This window comes from Pongo pygmaeus, chromosome 4, assembly GCF_028885625.2.
Source record: "Pongo pygmaeus isolate AG05252 chromosome 4, NHGRI_mPonPyg2-v2.0_pri, whole genome shotgun sequence".
Classification (NCBI taxonomy): domain Eukaryota; kingdom Metazoa; phylum Chordata; class Mammalia; order Primates; family Hominidae; genus Pongo; species Pongo pygmaeus.
Window position 1 is genome coordinate 99,728,474 of NC_072377.2, and position 17,149 is coordinate 99,745,622.

General features: G+C 45.5%; 2 protein-coding genes across 5 annotated transcripts in view; one reads left to right on the forward strand and one right to left on the reverse strand.

Annotated features, from left to right (window-relative positions):
- RHOBTB3 (Rho related BTB domain containing 3) overlaps positions 1–11,280 on the forward strand; it is an 87,118-nt gene extending 75,838 nt beyond the window's left edge. For 2 of the 4 annotated variants that reach the window (XM_054487896.2, XM_054487894.2), the window contains one exon: positions 2,898–3,295. In XM_054487896.2, the coding sequence (XP_054343871.1) occupies positions 2,898–3,014 (117 nt within the window). In that variant the 3' untranslated portion in view covers positions 3,015–3,295. Of the gene's footprint in view, positions 1–2,897; positions 3,296–9,667 lie in introns of those variants that run through there. The other 2 variants (XM_063665020.1, XM_063665019.1) reach the window with 2 other exon arrangements.
- GLRX (glutaredoxin) lies at positions 7,181–16,208 on the reverse strand. Its single transcript, XM_054489027.2, has 3 exons — positions 15,730–16,208; positions 9,758–9,877; positions 7,181–7,593 (listed from the first exon to the last, which is right to left on the reverse strand). The coding sequence occupies exons 1-2, from the start codon at positions 15,934–15,936 to the stop codon at positions 9,764–9,766; spliced, it is 321 nt and encodes a 106-aa protein (XP_054345002.1). The 5' UTR covers positions 15,937–16,208; the 3' UTR covers positions 7,181–7,593; positions 9,758–9,763.
- Between the last annotated feature and the right edge of the window lie 941 nt (positions 16,209–17,149).

Sequence of the window (17,149 nt, forward strand, 5' to 3'; positions counted from 1 at the left end):
GTCCTGCAGGCTAGCATTGTGTAGCCCAGCATTTCCAAACTCATGGAGCCCATTTTTTCATGTAACATTTGCTGATGTGCCATGGACCCAGTGTTCTGAGACAGCTACTCTGGAGACTCTGAGCTGGAGTAGCTGGGATTACAGGCATGCGCCACCATGCCTGCTAATTTTTGTATTTTTAGTAGAGATGGGTTTTCGCCATGTTAGCCAGGCTGGTCTTGAATTCCTGACCTCAGGCAACCTCAAGCGATCCACCTGCCTTGGCCTCCCAAAGTGCTGTATATAGCCTCTTTAAATGCCTGGGAAAGACTGCTAAAGATTCCTTATACACTGACCTCGGTAGGAGTAGATCATTATTTGATATTATCCTCACATGGCAGTGATTTGCTAGATTCTCTGTAAGTAGGAAACTTCAGAACTACCAGTGTCAGCCACCTCTTTGGTTCAGGGCAGTAATTTTCAACATTTCCAAGCTTGTAGACCCCTTTTTTTGCCATAGTAAAAGATGGGGCCGACCACAGCCTCTCCACATGTACTGGTGTGTTTTTGCCATCAACTTAAAAAGCAGAATTGGTCAAAAGCTACTATGAATGCTGGGATACTTTTTTTAAAAAAGTAAATTAAATATTTTGAATAGATAATTATATGTACATGGCAGTTATCCTTGAACTGAGTTTATATTTTATTCCTTGCTGCTGCTGCCACACAGAAAATAAACCAGGAAAAACTTCTAACTGGGTAAATCAGCTGTTCACCTTTATTGAAATATTGGAAAAGGGCCAGGCATGGTGGCTCATGCCTGTAATTCCAACACTTTGGAAGGCTGAGACAGGCAGATCACTTGAGGTCTGGAGTTCGAGACCAGCCTGACCAATATGGTGAAACCCTGTCTCTACTAAAAATACAAAAAATTAGTTGGGTGCCATGGCACACACCTGTAGTCCCAGCTGCTTGGGAGGCTGAGGCAGGAGAATTGCTTGAACCAGAGAGGCGGAGGTTGCAGTGAGCTGAGATGGTGCCATTGCACTCGAGCCTGGATGGCAGAGCAAGACTCCATCTCAAAAAAAAAAAGGAAGAAATAGATGCAGTTGAAGCTTTGTAGACTCGTACCTCTTTATGTATATACAATGGAAAACAGGATATGTGTATTCTCTGATCCTTTCAATAGGCCTGAGGACCGCTCCTCACCAGAGTTCTGCAGTGCACAGCGGCTCAATCAGAGGAGAAAAAGTCCTTGTACTAAAGCTCTTGCTCCTTAGTGGGGATCACTCATCCCTCACTTACCAAATTCCTATAAAGGAGGAGAGATTTTTCTTCTCCTTCCAGCTCAGGGAGTGTTGAAGGGGCGCTTTGCATCCTTTGCTCCTTTTCTCACTTGGAGGAGGAGGATTCCTCTGGTTAGATTAAGGACAGTCTATCTGCCACTGGGCCACACACTCACACAGGGGTGGGGAAACGGACTCAAAAATAACCTAAGGTGTGGCCACCCCTCCCTTGTGCTGCCAGCTAAAGGCTTCCTGGATGGGGAGGAGAACTAGGGCTCCTTGGTTTTCCTGTGGTTTACCTGTCTGGAGATGCCCACACTGTTCCCTTTCTGGGGGCAGCTGTCCCTGCCACCCCCTGAACTTTTTAATCGCACAGCGACTGCTTTGGTGAGGCTAAAGGAGATCTTCTATGCAGGGGGCTGGATGAAGTCACCCAGAGTCAGCTCTACACAAGGGTCACATTCTAGATGTCGGGGGACAGCCCCTGTGGCCACAGGTTCCAGCTGCGCTCTTTAATTCTGTCTTCCCAGGAGTTGCTGGTCCTCCATTCCCAGAGTGGGTCCTTTGGTCCCCATTTAACACATCTGGCTAGAACCCTGGGCAGACTGTGTTAAAGATCATCCACACTCAGTTCTCAAGGATGACTTAATAATGGGAGGAAGCGCAAAATCTCCACCCCATAAACAGCTTGTAATTTTACATATGAAATGTTTTAAGTTTCACAAGGCACACAAAAGAATAGGGAGGAGGCATCTCTTCTTGCTTCTGAGAAAGCTCAGCGGCAGGTCCCCAGAGGCTTGAGCCCAGCCAACTAGGAGGGAGGAGTTGAGTGTGCTGAAAGAGCCCGTAAAAAACCCCAGAGCCTCAGCTTGCACGATGTTCTGTGCCGTCGTCGGCTCTCCTAGTTCCCCTCTCTCTCCTACCTTCAGCTCTGCACAGCTCACCAGAAAAGTCGCCTGGAGACAGGAAGTATAAACTTGTGCATAAATATAGACCCATTTTTAAATATCACTTGTGCTTAAAGGGACCAGGCCAGAATTCTCTTCCCCTAATGAGCAAGATTAAATTCTTCCGCTTCAAACATTCGGTGTATTTGGTAAGAAGACCCCTATTAATATAAGAAAGGAATTCTAAGTAAAATATCTCAGGATCCCAGTTGTTTACAATATTTCCCACGACCTGTGAACAATTATTATGGTGTAGTAAATTAGGGAACATGGCTTTCTCTGGCAACCAAATGTCAAGATAGCGACCTAATAATACTCACTGGGGATATAAATAGTGTGGTCTGGGCCACATAGATCCATTTACCACCAGTTTAGGAATTTACCATCAGTTTAAGAATTTACCAGTTCTTTCTCCTTAAGGGGCATCTTTGGACAGCCTTGAATTGGAAGAAATGGCTGTCTGGAGTCCAGCCCAAAGGGCCAGGCTGGAGGAAGCAGAGAAGGTGGTTATTAAAATCAACAACATTCACAGGAGATTGGATCACTTGCTTTCTTCAGTAAACAGAAAGAGTAGAGCTTTGGCTGTGAATTTTTTGGTTGTTAATTTTTGCTGTTTTTTTCTGCCAGCCCCTAGTGCCAATCTCTCCCCATGTTCTTTGAAAGATCATTCTTTCTATCCTTGCAGATCACACAGAATTACTCAGCAAGGAGCAGGGCAGAAAACAGAAGGTTACATGAGAGTCTACACACCGGCCAGGAAGCTGCCAAGTCCCTTTTCCCTGCTTGGCAGCCAGAACCCTGAGGATGAGGCCCAACCCCCAGCTGTGAAGCTGGAGAGACTGAATGGCTCAAAAGAAAAGGTGTCCAGGAACCAATAATTGGGGGATCTCCCAGTGAGGCAACCAGATCGGTACCTGTTCATTTATTCTTTAATTTGTTCACTCAAGAAAGAGCCTACTATCTGCCAAGCAGTCTTGATGCTGCAGATACAGCAGTAAATAGACACCAATCCCTGACCTCAAGGCACTTATATTCTAATAGTGAAGAGACAGTAAACTAAATAAATCATACCATATATTAAAAGATAGACTGGGTGTGGTGGCTTACGCCTGTCATCTCAGCACTTTGGGAGGCCAAGGCAGGCGGATCACTTGAGCTCAAGAGTTCGAGACCAGCCTGGGTAACAAGATGAAACCCTGTCTCTACCAAAAATACAAAAAATTAGGTGAGCCTCCATGGAGGCGTGCGTCTGTGGTCCCAGCTACTCAGGAGGCTGAGGTGGGAGGATCGCTTGAATGTGGGAGGATCGCTTGAATGTGGGAGGATTGCTTGAGCCCAGGAGGCAGAGGTTGCAGTGAGCTGAGATCGTGCCATTGCACTCCAGCCTGGATGACAGAGTAAGACCCCATCTCAAAAAAAAGATAAATGCTATAGAAAAAAATTAATTGAAAAAGAGGGATAGGGAATGCTGAGTGAAAGTGGAAGGGAGAGTGTTAGATAGGGGGTTGGGGGAGCCCTTGCTGAGAAGGTGACATTTGAACAAAGACTCTATCTATGGTGAAGCTATCAGTTGGCAAGCCTAATCTATACACACAAGTCTTCCAATCAGTTTTTTAGTGCCTCATTCTTTAAATATTTACAGATAGTCAGATCTCCAGACATTTCAGGAAGGCTTTCGAATGTAAAACAGAGAAAGAAAATTGGGGCTCAGAGGAAAAACAATAAAAAAGAGAAAGACGCAGTTTGCTAACTTTCTTTCTATAGCCATTCTCCCCTTCTTTTGATATAGATCTCCTCGAGTTTTAGTGAGTTTTAGTTAGGTAAGAGGCTTCCCAGGCAGGGGCCCCTCTGCCTAGCCTACCCTGCAGTTGGTGGGGCTATGGCACTAAGTTCTGGCTAATGGGATGTGAGCAGAAGTGGTACATAGGACCCCTGGGTCAGTCATGACCCCTTGGAGCAAATGCCACCTGCCTGCCTCTGGACTTTTTTGATAAAGAAGCTTCTATTAGGCATTATATCTTTGTTATAGCAGCCTAGCATGTTGTGGGGGAAAGAAAGATAGACTGTTACTATGTCTATGTAGAAAAAGGAAGACATAAGAAACTCCATTTTGATCTGTACTAAGAAAAATTCTTCTGCCTTGAGATGCTGTTAATCTGTAACCCTAACCCCAACCCTGTGCTCGCAGAAACATGTGCTGTGGTGACTCAAGGTTTAATAGATTTAGGGCTGTGCAGGATGTGCTTTGTTAAAAATGTGTTTGCAGACACTATGCTTGGTAAAAGTCATCGCCATTCTCCAGTCTCGAGTACCCAGGGACACAATGCACTGTGGAAGGCCGCAGGGACCTCTGCCCAAGAAAGTCCGGGTATTGTCCAAGGTTTCCCCCCACTGAGACAGCCTGAGATATGGCCTCGTGGGAAAGGAAAGACCTGAATGTCCCCGAGCCCGACACCCGTAAAGGGTCTGTGCTGAGGAAGATTAGTTAAAGAGGAAGACCTCTTTGCAGTTGAGATAAGAGGAAGGCATCTGTCTCCTGCTCGTCCCTGGGAATGGAATGTCTTGGTGTAAAACCCGATCGTACATTCTATTTACTGAGATAGGAGAAAACCACCTTATGGCTGGAGGTGAGACATGCTGGCGGCAATACTGCTGTTTACTGCACTGAGATGTTTGCGTAAAGTCAAACATAAATCTGGCCTACGTGCACATCGAGGCACAGCACCTTTCCTTACTTATTTATGACACAGAGTCTTTTGCTCACATGTGTTCCTGCTGACCCTCTCCCCACCATTACCCTATAGTGCTGCCACATCTCCCTCGTCGAGATGGTAGAGATAGTGATCAATAAATACTGAGGGAACTCAGAGACCAGTGCCGACGTGGGTCCTCCGTATGCTGAGCGCCGGTCCCCTTGCCCACTTTTCTTCCTCTGTACTTTGTCTTTTTGTCTTATTTCTTTTCTCAGTCTCTCGTCCCACCTGATGAGAAATACCCACAGGTGTGCAGGGGCTGGCCCCCTTCACATGTATTCTAACTCATACATGTGGGTCACAGGAAAGAGGAGATCCAACATAGGAGAGAGAAAGGGAATCCCCAGAATGACAGTGAAGGGAGATCCCAGATAGAGAACTCTGCCTGTCTCAGGACAGAGGGCAGCAGTCCAGATTGGAGCAGTGTAATTTTCCATGTTGAGGGTTCTCTGTAGTTGTATAGTTTTTAATTTGAGGACAGAAAGCTGAAATGGGCCTGAAGCAGATCCTTATCTGTACTTAGCTTGCCTGGTGCCGATGACATTTCCGTTCTCCCTGCTACACAGCTGGCCAGCTGAGGAGGTGTGGGTGTGCTTTGATCTCCTCCTGAAAGCTGGGGGCAGGGACATGCTGAGCTTAGAAGCAGAAAATGCAGAGCAGCCCTCTGCCATTACCATATTTCTGGGGGACACCCCGTGCTTGGCTCACACAATAGCCTCCCTGATCGTGGGATGCCGTGTTTCCAAGGACTCACTCAGCACCACTTCTGCTTCCCCAGAAGAGGCTCTGGAAAACTTCCAAGGGATGCTGAAGCCAGTCTATAACTCAGAGTCAATGTTCAGTTTACCTGTTCTTGGAATTGTTCGTCTAATTGTGATATCACCTTTTTCTTACACAGCTAGGTCGGTGTTGTTTTTCAAAAGTAAAATGTATTGCTTAGAGATATTATGAGTAAAACTATAAAGTATCAGAATGATTACAAGAAAAATGAACTAGTGGTTACCTCTGTGGAGGGATGGAGAGAGAGAATACCCTTGGGGAGGGGCACACAGCCCTGTAAGGTACTTTACCAGGACCTGGGTTTGAGGCGGGTAGAGCAGGAAAGACTTTTAGTACTATTTGGCTTTTTAAACCATATGCATACATTGCTTTGATAAAATAGCTCTTCTATGCTGGGAACTGGGTTTCCATAGTTAAGTCTAGGATCTTGCCTTTGGGTACTTTTTTTTTTTTGAGACAGAGTCTCGCTCTGTTACCCAGGCTGGAGTGCAGTGGTGCGATCTCAGCTCACTGCAACCTCCACCTCCCAGGTTCTAGCAATTCTTCTGCCTCAGCTTCCTAAGTAGCTGGGACTACAGGCACGTGCCACCACACCCGGCTAATTTTTGTGCTTTTGGTAGAAATGGGGTTTCACCATATTGGCCAGGCTGGTCTCGAACTGCTGACCTCATGATCCACCCGCCTGAGCCTCCCAAAGTGCTGGGATTACAGGTGTGAGCCACCGCGCCCAGTCGCCTGCCAGTACTTCTGAATTTGGCAAGAGACCAATACAGATGATTAACTACAACATAGCCTGATGAGAGCTGTAGAGTATCTACATGCACAGTGTTTTTGAATTCCAGAAGAGGGAAAGATGATTTTTCAGTCAAAAGGCCATGAGAGGAGAGAGAAAATATAGGGGAAACGATCTGTAAATCAGGCCTTGAACGAGGAGGAGTTTCAAAGTAAAACAAAGAAGAAAAGGCATCTCAGGAGAAAGAAACACAATGAACATGGACAAAGAAGTGTGAAAGTGCAGGCAAGTGGTCCAGAGTGGATCAGATACTATAACCTCCGGTGGGGGGGCTTTCATATTGTGCAGTGTGTAAACTGAACAATTATCCATAGCAATCCTGGTTGAAGGGAGTGATTAGGGCCCACAAAAGAAAGAAGCAAGAGGTACAAGGGCCTTAAGTGGGAAATGGCAAAAAGGAATATGAAATGAAAAGGACTGTTATTAAACCCTAAGCATTATTCAGTAAGTCGGGGCTGGCATTTATTTCAATATGAAATTTCAAAATTATATCAACCATTTGTACTCAGTGAGTGATAGCAGCACGTGTCTTTATTTATAATGGCAGGGCCAAACATAAACACAGTTTTAAGGTAGTGTATTTCGCATAACATTCCTTAATGTCTTGAGAACATGGAAATGAATTGGACAAAAATCACTCAATCATCTATAGGTATTTTTTTATTAGAAAAGAAATTAAGTGTTGTCACTAGAGACTGAAGGAAATTAACAATCTTACAATTCTAGAACAGGCAAACTTCATGATAAGGGATTCTTAAGTTTTCAAAGTGTAGGAGCTCTTTCACAGATACACTCTTGGTGTAGGGGGCTGTAAGTTTTCTCAGATGTTTTACACTTCATGCTTTAATCTTTGCTGGTAGTCTAAATCAAATAAATACACAGTGTTCAGGATTATCTGGATAGCCATCTTAAATAACAGAGTGTTCCGCATGACCACAGCCTCTGCACTTGTGCCTCTGATCCATATGACACCAAGACCAACTATGCTTTTCATATGATTTCTCCAATTGGGTCCTGTGACCTTTCACAGAATTGTTGAACATTTCCTATGAGATCTGTGGAGGACAAGGTGGAGAACACTGGTTCAGAGCAGTGATTTTCAAGGTGGGATGGGATGGGGTGGAGTTGAGTGGAGAGATGCATGTAGTTAGAAAGAACACATTCAAAATACCCACTGATTTCATAATACAAACTCCACAAAGTCAAGCAGCAAAATGATTTTAGCTAATGGGCAGTAGCAGATAACCAACTGTGGATTCATCATTGTGGAGAAGGAGTCTGGATAAACATAGTTGAAAAACACTGGCTTAGAGGTAGAGACATGCCGACACATGGAGAACAGTAAGAAACGTGTGCCAAAGAGAACAATTGAGGGTCAGTGAGCGAATCCTGGGCCAGAACTTGTCACAGTCTTCTGAAAACCAAAGAGCACATCCAGAAGAAAACCAAGATGGCCCGTCAACCTTCTTGGCCCTGTGGTTAAGAGCAAGTTGGTCCACTTTTAAACACTGAGCCAAAAGAGGAAAAAAGCTGTTTGTGCCCCCAAATTCATCCACCAGAAGTGCTGTCATCATTTGCAATGCCATCCAGCTCTTGAGGAGGGACGTCAGCATGGGGCCTGCTCTGCCAGGAAAGAATGGGATCTCCTTGTAAGGCAAAATCCTTCCTTTCTCTCATTACCAGAACACTTACACCTGCCATTTAAACACACTTTGTTGCAGATGGCCTTGAGATGCAGCTGCCGGTAAAATACTGACAGCATAGAACACTGAAGGAAAAGGCCAAATGCAAATAAGGAGACTTTCTGAATATGGGGGACTCTAATGCCCACACCAAAATAGAAGCAGTTGGAGAAATAACATTTCCCATCTTCTGTCATTCTTAATCTAAGCCTAAATTGCTAAACATGTCCCAGAATAGGAAACATTTGGTACCACCATTAATTGGGTTTGAGTGCTTTTAGTACCAGTGGTAAGGCCAGGAAGTGAACTCAGACAGACATAGGGTGCACCTGCTGTGATGATAGCGTAGAATTCTGATTAGAAGATTTATAGCATTGACTATTTCATTTCAGGGAAATCAGTGGTATTTTTTCAGACCTTTTTCCCTCTTCTGTTGCTATGCTGAGTAACCATCACAAATAATGTATACTCATTGCCCAAGAGATGAGTTATTAATTATCAGGCAATAGATACCTCTCCAAGAACATTTTGGTTAAAGAACCATTCATTTCTCCCTCAACTAAAGCAGTATTTACGGCTGAGTACAGGTCTCTGAATTGGCCTGCTTGGGAGCTAGCTAACGCTAGTTGTGCTGGGGAACTGGGAGAGGGAGGAGCTCAGACTCCAAAAACATCACGGTTCCTTTCTAAAATGTTCATCGCCCTGTGGTTTTCCACAGAGCCAAAGATCTCCTTTAGGTTACTGATTTTAGAAAACTTTGTTTTGGCTTTTTAGATTTTAGAAAACTTTGCTTTGGATTTTAGAAAACTTTTTGTTTTGGCAAATCAATAGAGTTGATTTGCCAAGTGAACACAGGTAAAGCCAAAATGACCCGAGTTTCACATTGCATTTTGAATAAATCCAAATTGCTTACCATGGCCTGGGTGCTCTGGCCCCTGCCCACCTTTCTCGCTATTCTTCCTTTTCACTGCACTTCATTCACCTATTCCTGCTTTCTTTCTGTTCCACGAATATCCCCTTACCTGTTGCCACCTCAGAGCCTTTGCACTTGCTGTTCCCTCTGCCTGAGAAGCTCTTCTGCTTCGTCTCTGCATAGCAGTCTCCTTGTCAACCAGGTCTCAGGCTCAACCCTTCCTGAGAAGGGCCCTCCCTTACCATGTTAGCTCAATTTTCTCCCCACCCCCTGACATATTCTATCACATTATTCTATTCTATTTCAGGATTTGCTTGTTTTTGATCTGTCTACCTCTCTAAAATATAAGTTCCAGGTTATCATTTTATGCATCATTATATTCTCATGCATCTGGCACATGCTCAATAAATATTTGTTAAATGAAGGTTGAGTGAAAGGATTTCTCCCATTGACATGATCTCTTTGTAAAGTGTGAAATTCATAAGTGATTGACATCACCGTTCCTCAACTCACCCCAAATCATTTTTTCCCCAGCCAGAATGCTGTCCTACAGTATAACAAACCATGACAGAAGAATTCCACGGTCTCCCATGTTCCTGGCCCAGCACCTCACCTGCCACTCACCTGTGGTTACTGCAGAGCTCCAATCTGCTTTAGGCGCATCAGCAGTTCCCCACTCTGTTGCAAAGAGACTAGATCACTGCATCCGCCTATACAATCTTTACCGATAAAGACTCGCGGCACCTAAAAAAGCACACGACCCAGGACATTACTACATTACTAGATTAGAAAGAACATTTCTATCCTACCACTAAATATTTCCTGTGATTCCAAACTTTTCAAATCACTTTACAACCTCCTCATGTATATGCTTACAGGACAGGACTTCCTTTCTGTTATAAGGGGTAACATTATTAACTCAAGAATGTTTTTATGCCAGAAGAGTTTTCAAGTTGAGTGTGCTATGCATGAGCTTGTCCAACTTGTCAAAGGGATTTAAAAATTTCACTCTACAGAAACATGTTTCAGAAGGAGAATTCTGATTGGCTGCAGTCAGACCACCTAGATTGAACTCTGCTGTCTCTGCATCAGGGACCACAACTAAGATTTTAAACTGGGTCACAGCAATCAGGAAGGAAGGAGTTCGTTTCTAAATAGAGCTGGAAAAGTATTTGCATTAGGTCTCCGATTTTTCAGGTCCACGGTTTATTAAATACAATCATCTCTCTGTGTTGTTAAAACACAGGTGAGGGCCAGGCATGGTGGCTCATGACTGTAATCCTACTACTTTTGCGAGGCTGAGGTGGGAGGGTCGCTTGAGCCCAGGAGTTCAAGACCAGCCTAGGTAACATAGTGAGACCCCGTCTCTACAAAAAATACAAAAATTAGCCAGGCATGGCGGTGCACGCCTGTAGTCCCAGCTACTCAGGAAGCTGAAGTGGAAGGATTGCTTTGGCCCGGGATGTCGAGGCTGCAGTAAGCTGTGATGGTGCCATTGCACTCACACCTGGACGACCGAGCAAAACAAAGAAAGCAAAACAAAACAACACAGGTGAGCTCTGTCCTCAACCAGGGGGGTGTAGTGGTGTTTGAGTCTCCTTTAATCGCTGGTCCATCATAAGATGGTTAAGTCACCCTGGACGTGGGTGCGTCACCCACGCCAAGCCACAGTCATGACACCTGCTGAATAGGCTCCTCTCTAGTTACACACTTCCTCCCTGCTGCTAGGAGCAGACACATTCCAGAATTCCAGAGGGCTTTTAGAATCGCGAGGCAGGAGGAAATACCCTCAATGTGGCTGAATTTCTAGGCCAAGGGTGTTCCACCAAGGCTGCCTGGCAGTGAAGAAACAAGCCCCATGGAGGTCACCGCATCATCAGAGCCAGCGGGCCTCTCCCCGAGTACCAGGAACGTGCTGGAGGGGAGGGAGAGGTGGAGGCAGAAAGCAGTGAGACTATTTTTCAAAGCTTTGGGCTTTCCTCGGAAAGCATAATAATTGGAGGAAATTGTCCAAAAAGTGAGAAAGATGAGAAAAGGGGCTTAATTATTGTGGATAAGTTCTTACAGCACTTTTATGAAAAAGGGGGTCTGGGTGAAGGTAGGCATTAAAAATAAAGCCTAAAAATTAAAAATAAATCTTGCACGTTTCCATGGCTATTTCCTGTGCTCTCACAGAATAACTGAGGCTTTGAAAACCCACAGCCCTGGAGCTGCCCCCCAGCCTCCTGAGAAGACTCTGAAATGTGACCAGGCTGCTCCCAGCATGGAGTTTTGTGCTCAGTGTCTGGCAAAGAAGCGAAAGGCTCCTTTACCCTCACACCCATCCTCTAGTCTGGACAACTGCAAAACTGCCTTAAATCGTACCAGTGAATGGTACACCTAACGGGAGCTGAATGGCAGCCTGTACAGGACAGCACGGGGGGCTGTGGCAGTGAAACCAAAGCAAGAAGTACTGTTGATAAAGCTGAGCAAAAAAGAGGAAATACCCTGTGCTGCTTCCCCTCCTGTCCCTTTCCATCCCAGCCTCCTCTTTAGAGGAACTTGAGAGTCCGCCACTGTCAAGGAGAGGAAAGAACTGCAACCCCAAAACGAGTTTGGTAATCCTGTGGTTCTTATTCTCCTGGAGGAGGTTTCCCCAGCCTCAGCCAGGAAGCATCTTCTGCACGCTAGCTAGGGTTACACAAATGCAACTACTCAAAAGCGATTTCTCAACACTCCTCGGCTACCTCCCTGGTATAAGCCACCTTCATTTGTCACCTGAATACCTGCTATAGCCTCTCAATGTCTCCCAGCTTCAACCTTCACCCTTGCCCTACTGTCTCTTCTCCCCACAGCTGCCAGAGTGGCCCTTTCAAAATGGGGTCAGATCAAGTGACTCGTCTGCTCAGCACCCACCAGGGGCATCTCATCTCACACCGAGTACCAGTCACAGTTCTTCCAAGCTCCCATTAGCCCTCAGACCTCACCTCCACTAACTCTCCTACTGGCTCACAGTGCTGCAACCATACTGGCTTCCTTACTATTCCACAAACCTGCCAGGCAAACGTCTACCCCAGGACCTTTGCATTCACTCTACCTGTAAATTGTGTACACCCATCTCCCTCAGCTCCTATAGATATCTGCTCGAATGTTCCCTTCTCAGTGAGACCCAATGGCCCCATTTAAAACTGGACCCTGCTGCTTCCTCCCTACCTTTTCTGCTTTTCCTCATAGCACGTGCCACTTACCACCTCCCAACATACTGTTTTATTACTGTATTTGTTTGTCTCCTCCACTAGAATATAGGTTCAACAAAGGTAGGTTTTTTTTCATGGCAGAAAAGGCAGAGTTTTTTCCCCAATGTCCATAAAAGTATCTGGTACACCGTAGGTGCTTAAAAATATTTGTTGCATCGAGTAAAATCATCATTCAAATGTGAAGGAGAAATACTTTCTAAGATAAACAAAACTTGAGGGAATGTGTTACCAATGGAATCACCTTGCAAGAAATGCCCAAAGAAGTTCTTCAGAGAGAAGGGAAATGATACAGGTCAGAAACTCAGATCTATGTAAAGAAAACTGCATTAGAGGAGAAATAAATGAAGGCACTAATTTAGGAGCTGTGACTATAGCAAAACAAAAACAGGTTTTACCAAGTACATGGCTTGATTGAAGGCACTAACTTTCCATAATCATGTCCTGCTGATTACCTAACTAGATACAGCTACTTTATAGAATAATTAAGACTGCAGGTTCAGGCCGGGCGCGGTGGCTCAAGCCTGTAATCCCAGCACTTTAGGAGGCTGTGGCAGGTGGATCACGAGGTCAGGAGATCGAGACCATCCTGGCTAACACGGTGAAAACCCGTCTGTACTAAACATACAAAAAATTAGCCGGGTATGGTGGCAGACACCTGTAGTCCCAGCTACTCAGGAGGCTGAGAGAGGAGAATGGCGTGAATCTGGGAGGCACAGCTTGCAGTGAGCTGAGATTGCGCCATTGCACTCCAGCCTGGGCACAGAGGGAGACTCCGTCTCAAAAAAAAAAAAAAAAAACAAAAAACCCTCAGGAGCTTTCAGACCCTTTGAATACAAACACTTCCCTGTTGGGGATTAAACATGCAGCTTTAAAAGACTTATTCTTCCCCTAGGAGGAATGCACTCAGAATTCAAGAATCTGTGAAAAATGTTTTTCTAAAAATGAAAAACAGGCTTGTTGAGGTGGATCACGTCTGTAATCCCAGCACTTTGGGAGGCTGAGGTGGGAGGATAGCTTGAGGCCAGGAGTTCAAGACCAGCCTGGGTAACATAAGAAGACCCCCATCTGTACAAAAAACTTAAAAAATTAGCTGGGTACAATGGCTCATGCCTGTAGTCCCAGCCACAGGAGGCTGAGGTGGGAGGGTCACTTGAGCCCAGGAGTTTGAGGCTGCAGTCAGCTATCATTGCACCACTGCACTCTAGCCTGGGTGACAGAGCAAGACTCTGTCTCTTAAAAAAAAAAAAAAAAAAAAACCTTAAAAGATCACTACAAGAAATATTGTTGTTCTACAAAGAAATGATAAAGCAATTGCTGACCAGGTGTGGTGGCTCACGACTGCACTTTGGGAGGCTGAGGTGGATGGATCACCTGAGGTCAGGAGTTCGAGACCAGGTTGGCCAGCATGGTGAAACCCCCATCTCTAATAAAAATACAAAAATTAGCTAGGTGTGGTGGCAGGTGCCCGTAATCCCAGCTACTTGATTGCTTGAACCTGGGCGGTGGAGGCTGCAGTAAGCCAAAATCACACCACTGCACTCCAGCCTGGGCGACAAGAGCGAAATTCCATCTCAAAAAAAAAAAAAAAAAAAAGTAATTGTTAAATGAACACATGAAAAGGTTTGCTTTACCTACTGGAGAATAGATGCTGTTGGGCTGAGAACAATAATCCCAAATTGTGTTGCACATTGGAATCCCCAAGGGATTTTTCCAAATCGTAATGCTGGCCAGGTGTGGTGGCTCACCTGTGTAATCCCAGCACTTTGGGAGGCCAAGGTAGGTGGATCGCCTGAGGTCAGGAGTTCGAGACTAGCCTGGCCAACATGGTGAAACCCCGTCTCTACTAAAAATACAAAAATTAGCTGGGCATGGTGGTGGGCGCCTGTAATCCCAGCTACTTGGGAGGTTGAGGAGAACCCAGGAGGCAGAGGTTGCAGTGAGCCAAGATTGCGCCATTGCACTCCAGCCTGGGTGACAAGAGTGAAACTCTGTCTTAAAACAAACAAACAAACAAACAAAAAAACACTAATGCTTGGCTCCCACCTCTGACATTGTGATTTAGTAATTGAGGGGCATAATTTGGGCATAAGAATTGTTTTAAAAGCTCTCTAGGTGATCCTAATGTGCAGCAAAGTTTGGGAACCAATGGCTAAAAGGTCCTCAGGGTGGCAGCCACAGTGGGGCCCATAGTAGTGTTTGCACTGCCCTTTACACCTCTCAGGGCCTGGGCATCCTATGCAGCTGGTGGTCCCACTAGGCAGCAAGAGCCTCTCTCGTCATTGTGTATACTCCAGGACCTCAGCACACAGCAGTAGGGTGACACACTAAGCCCCTCTCTGCACCAAAATGCTGACTTCTTATTAGAGAGAAGGGGAGAAACAACCTCCAATGCTTTATACTCAGAACCCAGAGACAACCTTGTAAGTCAAACTAAAACTGAAATAGGGTATGTGCTTGGCCCAACACTGCTGTAGAATGTGCATCCTAAAGGGGAACTTAGCTGAGCTGGTGGGACATTTCTCATCCCACCTCACAGCAGAACTGATACAGGTGATGTGGTTGGCATCCCTCCTGAAGCCCAGTATGCAAAGCCAGGGATGCTGAAGAGAGGAAGTCTTTCAGATGGAGTAGAGCAATTTTTAGAGGGTCCCACAGTCTATTCGTAGCAAATGGGACTTTGAGGTCACCTAATTTGGTCTTGCAGCTGGGATCTTTGAGGACTACTGGGGTGGTGACTTGCCCAGGATCACACAGCCAGCCATTATAAAAGCCAGGCCAGAACTCCAGGCTACTCCAGGCTATGATTCCCTACTATGTGGGGCCTGGAAACATCCATAATTAATTTAGAACAAGGGGCAGATAATGGTACATTAGATTTTTCCAGTGGGAAGAATTAGATAAGGAAGAATGAGCAAATTAGAAAAAGAAAGCCTAGAGAAAAGAATGAAGAACATGAATCTCATGTTAAATAACAAACACATCACACCCAGCCCTCCACCCCAGCTTCCACCTCCAGCCCTGCCAGCTGAAAACTGTCATTTCCTGGCAGTGCTTAAAACAAAGACTCTAGATAATTCCCCAGGGACTCACCGGCAAGCTGCTGGTCCCACTTACCCTGCCACACAGCAGACATCAGCTGTACTCCCTCTTCCTCTCCGTGAAGACCTTTGGCTGCAGTGCCGCCGCTCATTCAAGTGACCGAGATCCTCTCTAAGGCGCCCTCCCCCACACCCCCCGCCCCGCACAGCCCTCTGGACGCCTTGAAGGACGGAGCCGCAGCCTTATCCTAAAGAAAGGCACAGCTCTGACAAGAAAAGGCAATCCGGGAGCCTTTCCCTAGCCGTTTAAAATGAAACTCACCGTTCTTGCTCCCGTGAGCTGTTGCAAATAATCTTGAATCTCGTTAGTGTGGTTGGTGGCTGTGATATCGACAAATTCCAGAAGCCCTTGTTTGATGGGCAATTGACTGAGGATCTCTTGGGCCCTCCTGCAGTACGGGCAGGTGGGCTTGATGAACACAACCACCTTCCCAGGCTGGATTTTGCAGTTCACAAACTCTTGAGCCATGCCGATGGGCTGCGGTCTCCCCGAGAAGAATCTTCAGTTGCAGGTATTGCTTGGAGTATTGAGCTCTGACCCAGCCAGTTGGCTCCTATTTAATAAGGAACCTCCCTGGAGGCGGAGTTTGCCTGGTAGCTTGCTCGAGTTTTAAAGGGACAGCTTCAAAGACATTTCCATCTGGTATACTTCACTAGTTAGCAATGCCTAGGAATGCAATACTTGCTATGTAATCATTGGTAGCTATGAAAGACACTCTGAGTATTTTTGTTGTCCTTGGACATTTGGGGAGTTCCTGCCCATTGGCAATGATCAGAGTTTAGTCACCTCTGGGGAAGCATAAAGTGCTTACTCACAAAGGGGCTGAGGAGGCAGTGACTTCTTAGAGCAAATTCTTATTTTCCCTCTAGGAGATACAGTTGTATTTTAAAATGCAAACAGAAACACTTAAGAAACAGAACACTTTGAAATCTCTTTTAGAGGAAGTGAAATTGAAACTGTGACTTTGCACTCCTCATGAAGGTTGCTCTCAGAGCGTTTTGCTTGGACTGTATGGTGGGTGTTTGTTGTGATCTTTTTAATGGAATTCATTCTCAGTATTTAAAAATCTGGAGGTCTCACAAAACAATTTGGACTTACAACTTCTCTCTGAAAAGTCAGGTCGGGCAATACAGAGCTTGCACCTTTTAGTGGAAGCTGCTGGGGCTGACAGCTGTTGCCCCCTTTGTATAGGGCAAGTAGTGGCTTTGGTTTGCCACAGGTCCCAATGACAGGCCCATGCCTGAGACACCGGCTTCACCCCATAACCATTTGAGTTGGTAACCCTTGAACAGCAGTTTAATATGGAGGCAAATTCCAACACAATCCCTGATACAAAACTACAGATGAAATGAGAATCTTTTTTTTCTGGTTGAGCCTCTGTTTGTGACCCTCTGCTTTTAACTGTCTGTGAGGGGAAGTAGTGTTGTAACTCAGACACCACATTCACTTCAAGTGTTAGAAGACACGGGTTGTAACAGTACGAAATCTTTCGCTGTTCCCCAGGGTGCCCATTCTCCTTATCCTGCAAAGCAAAGTCTTCTACTCTTGGGTCTAGTTCCGGCCCCCTCTAGTGTATGGTAGCTTAAATAAACAAATCAAGGAAAAACTATGTCCTTTAAACGTGAATCATCCTTTCACCAGGAAGTTTTACGGTGAAACCAGAGTATCTTCAAAGAGGCGG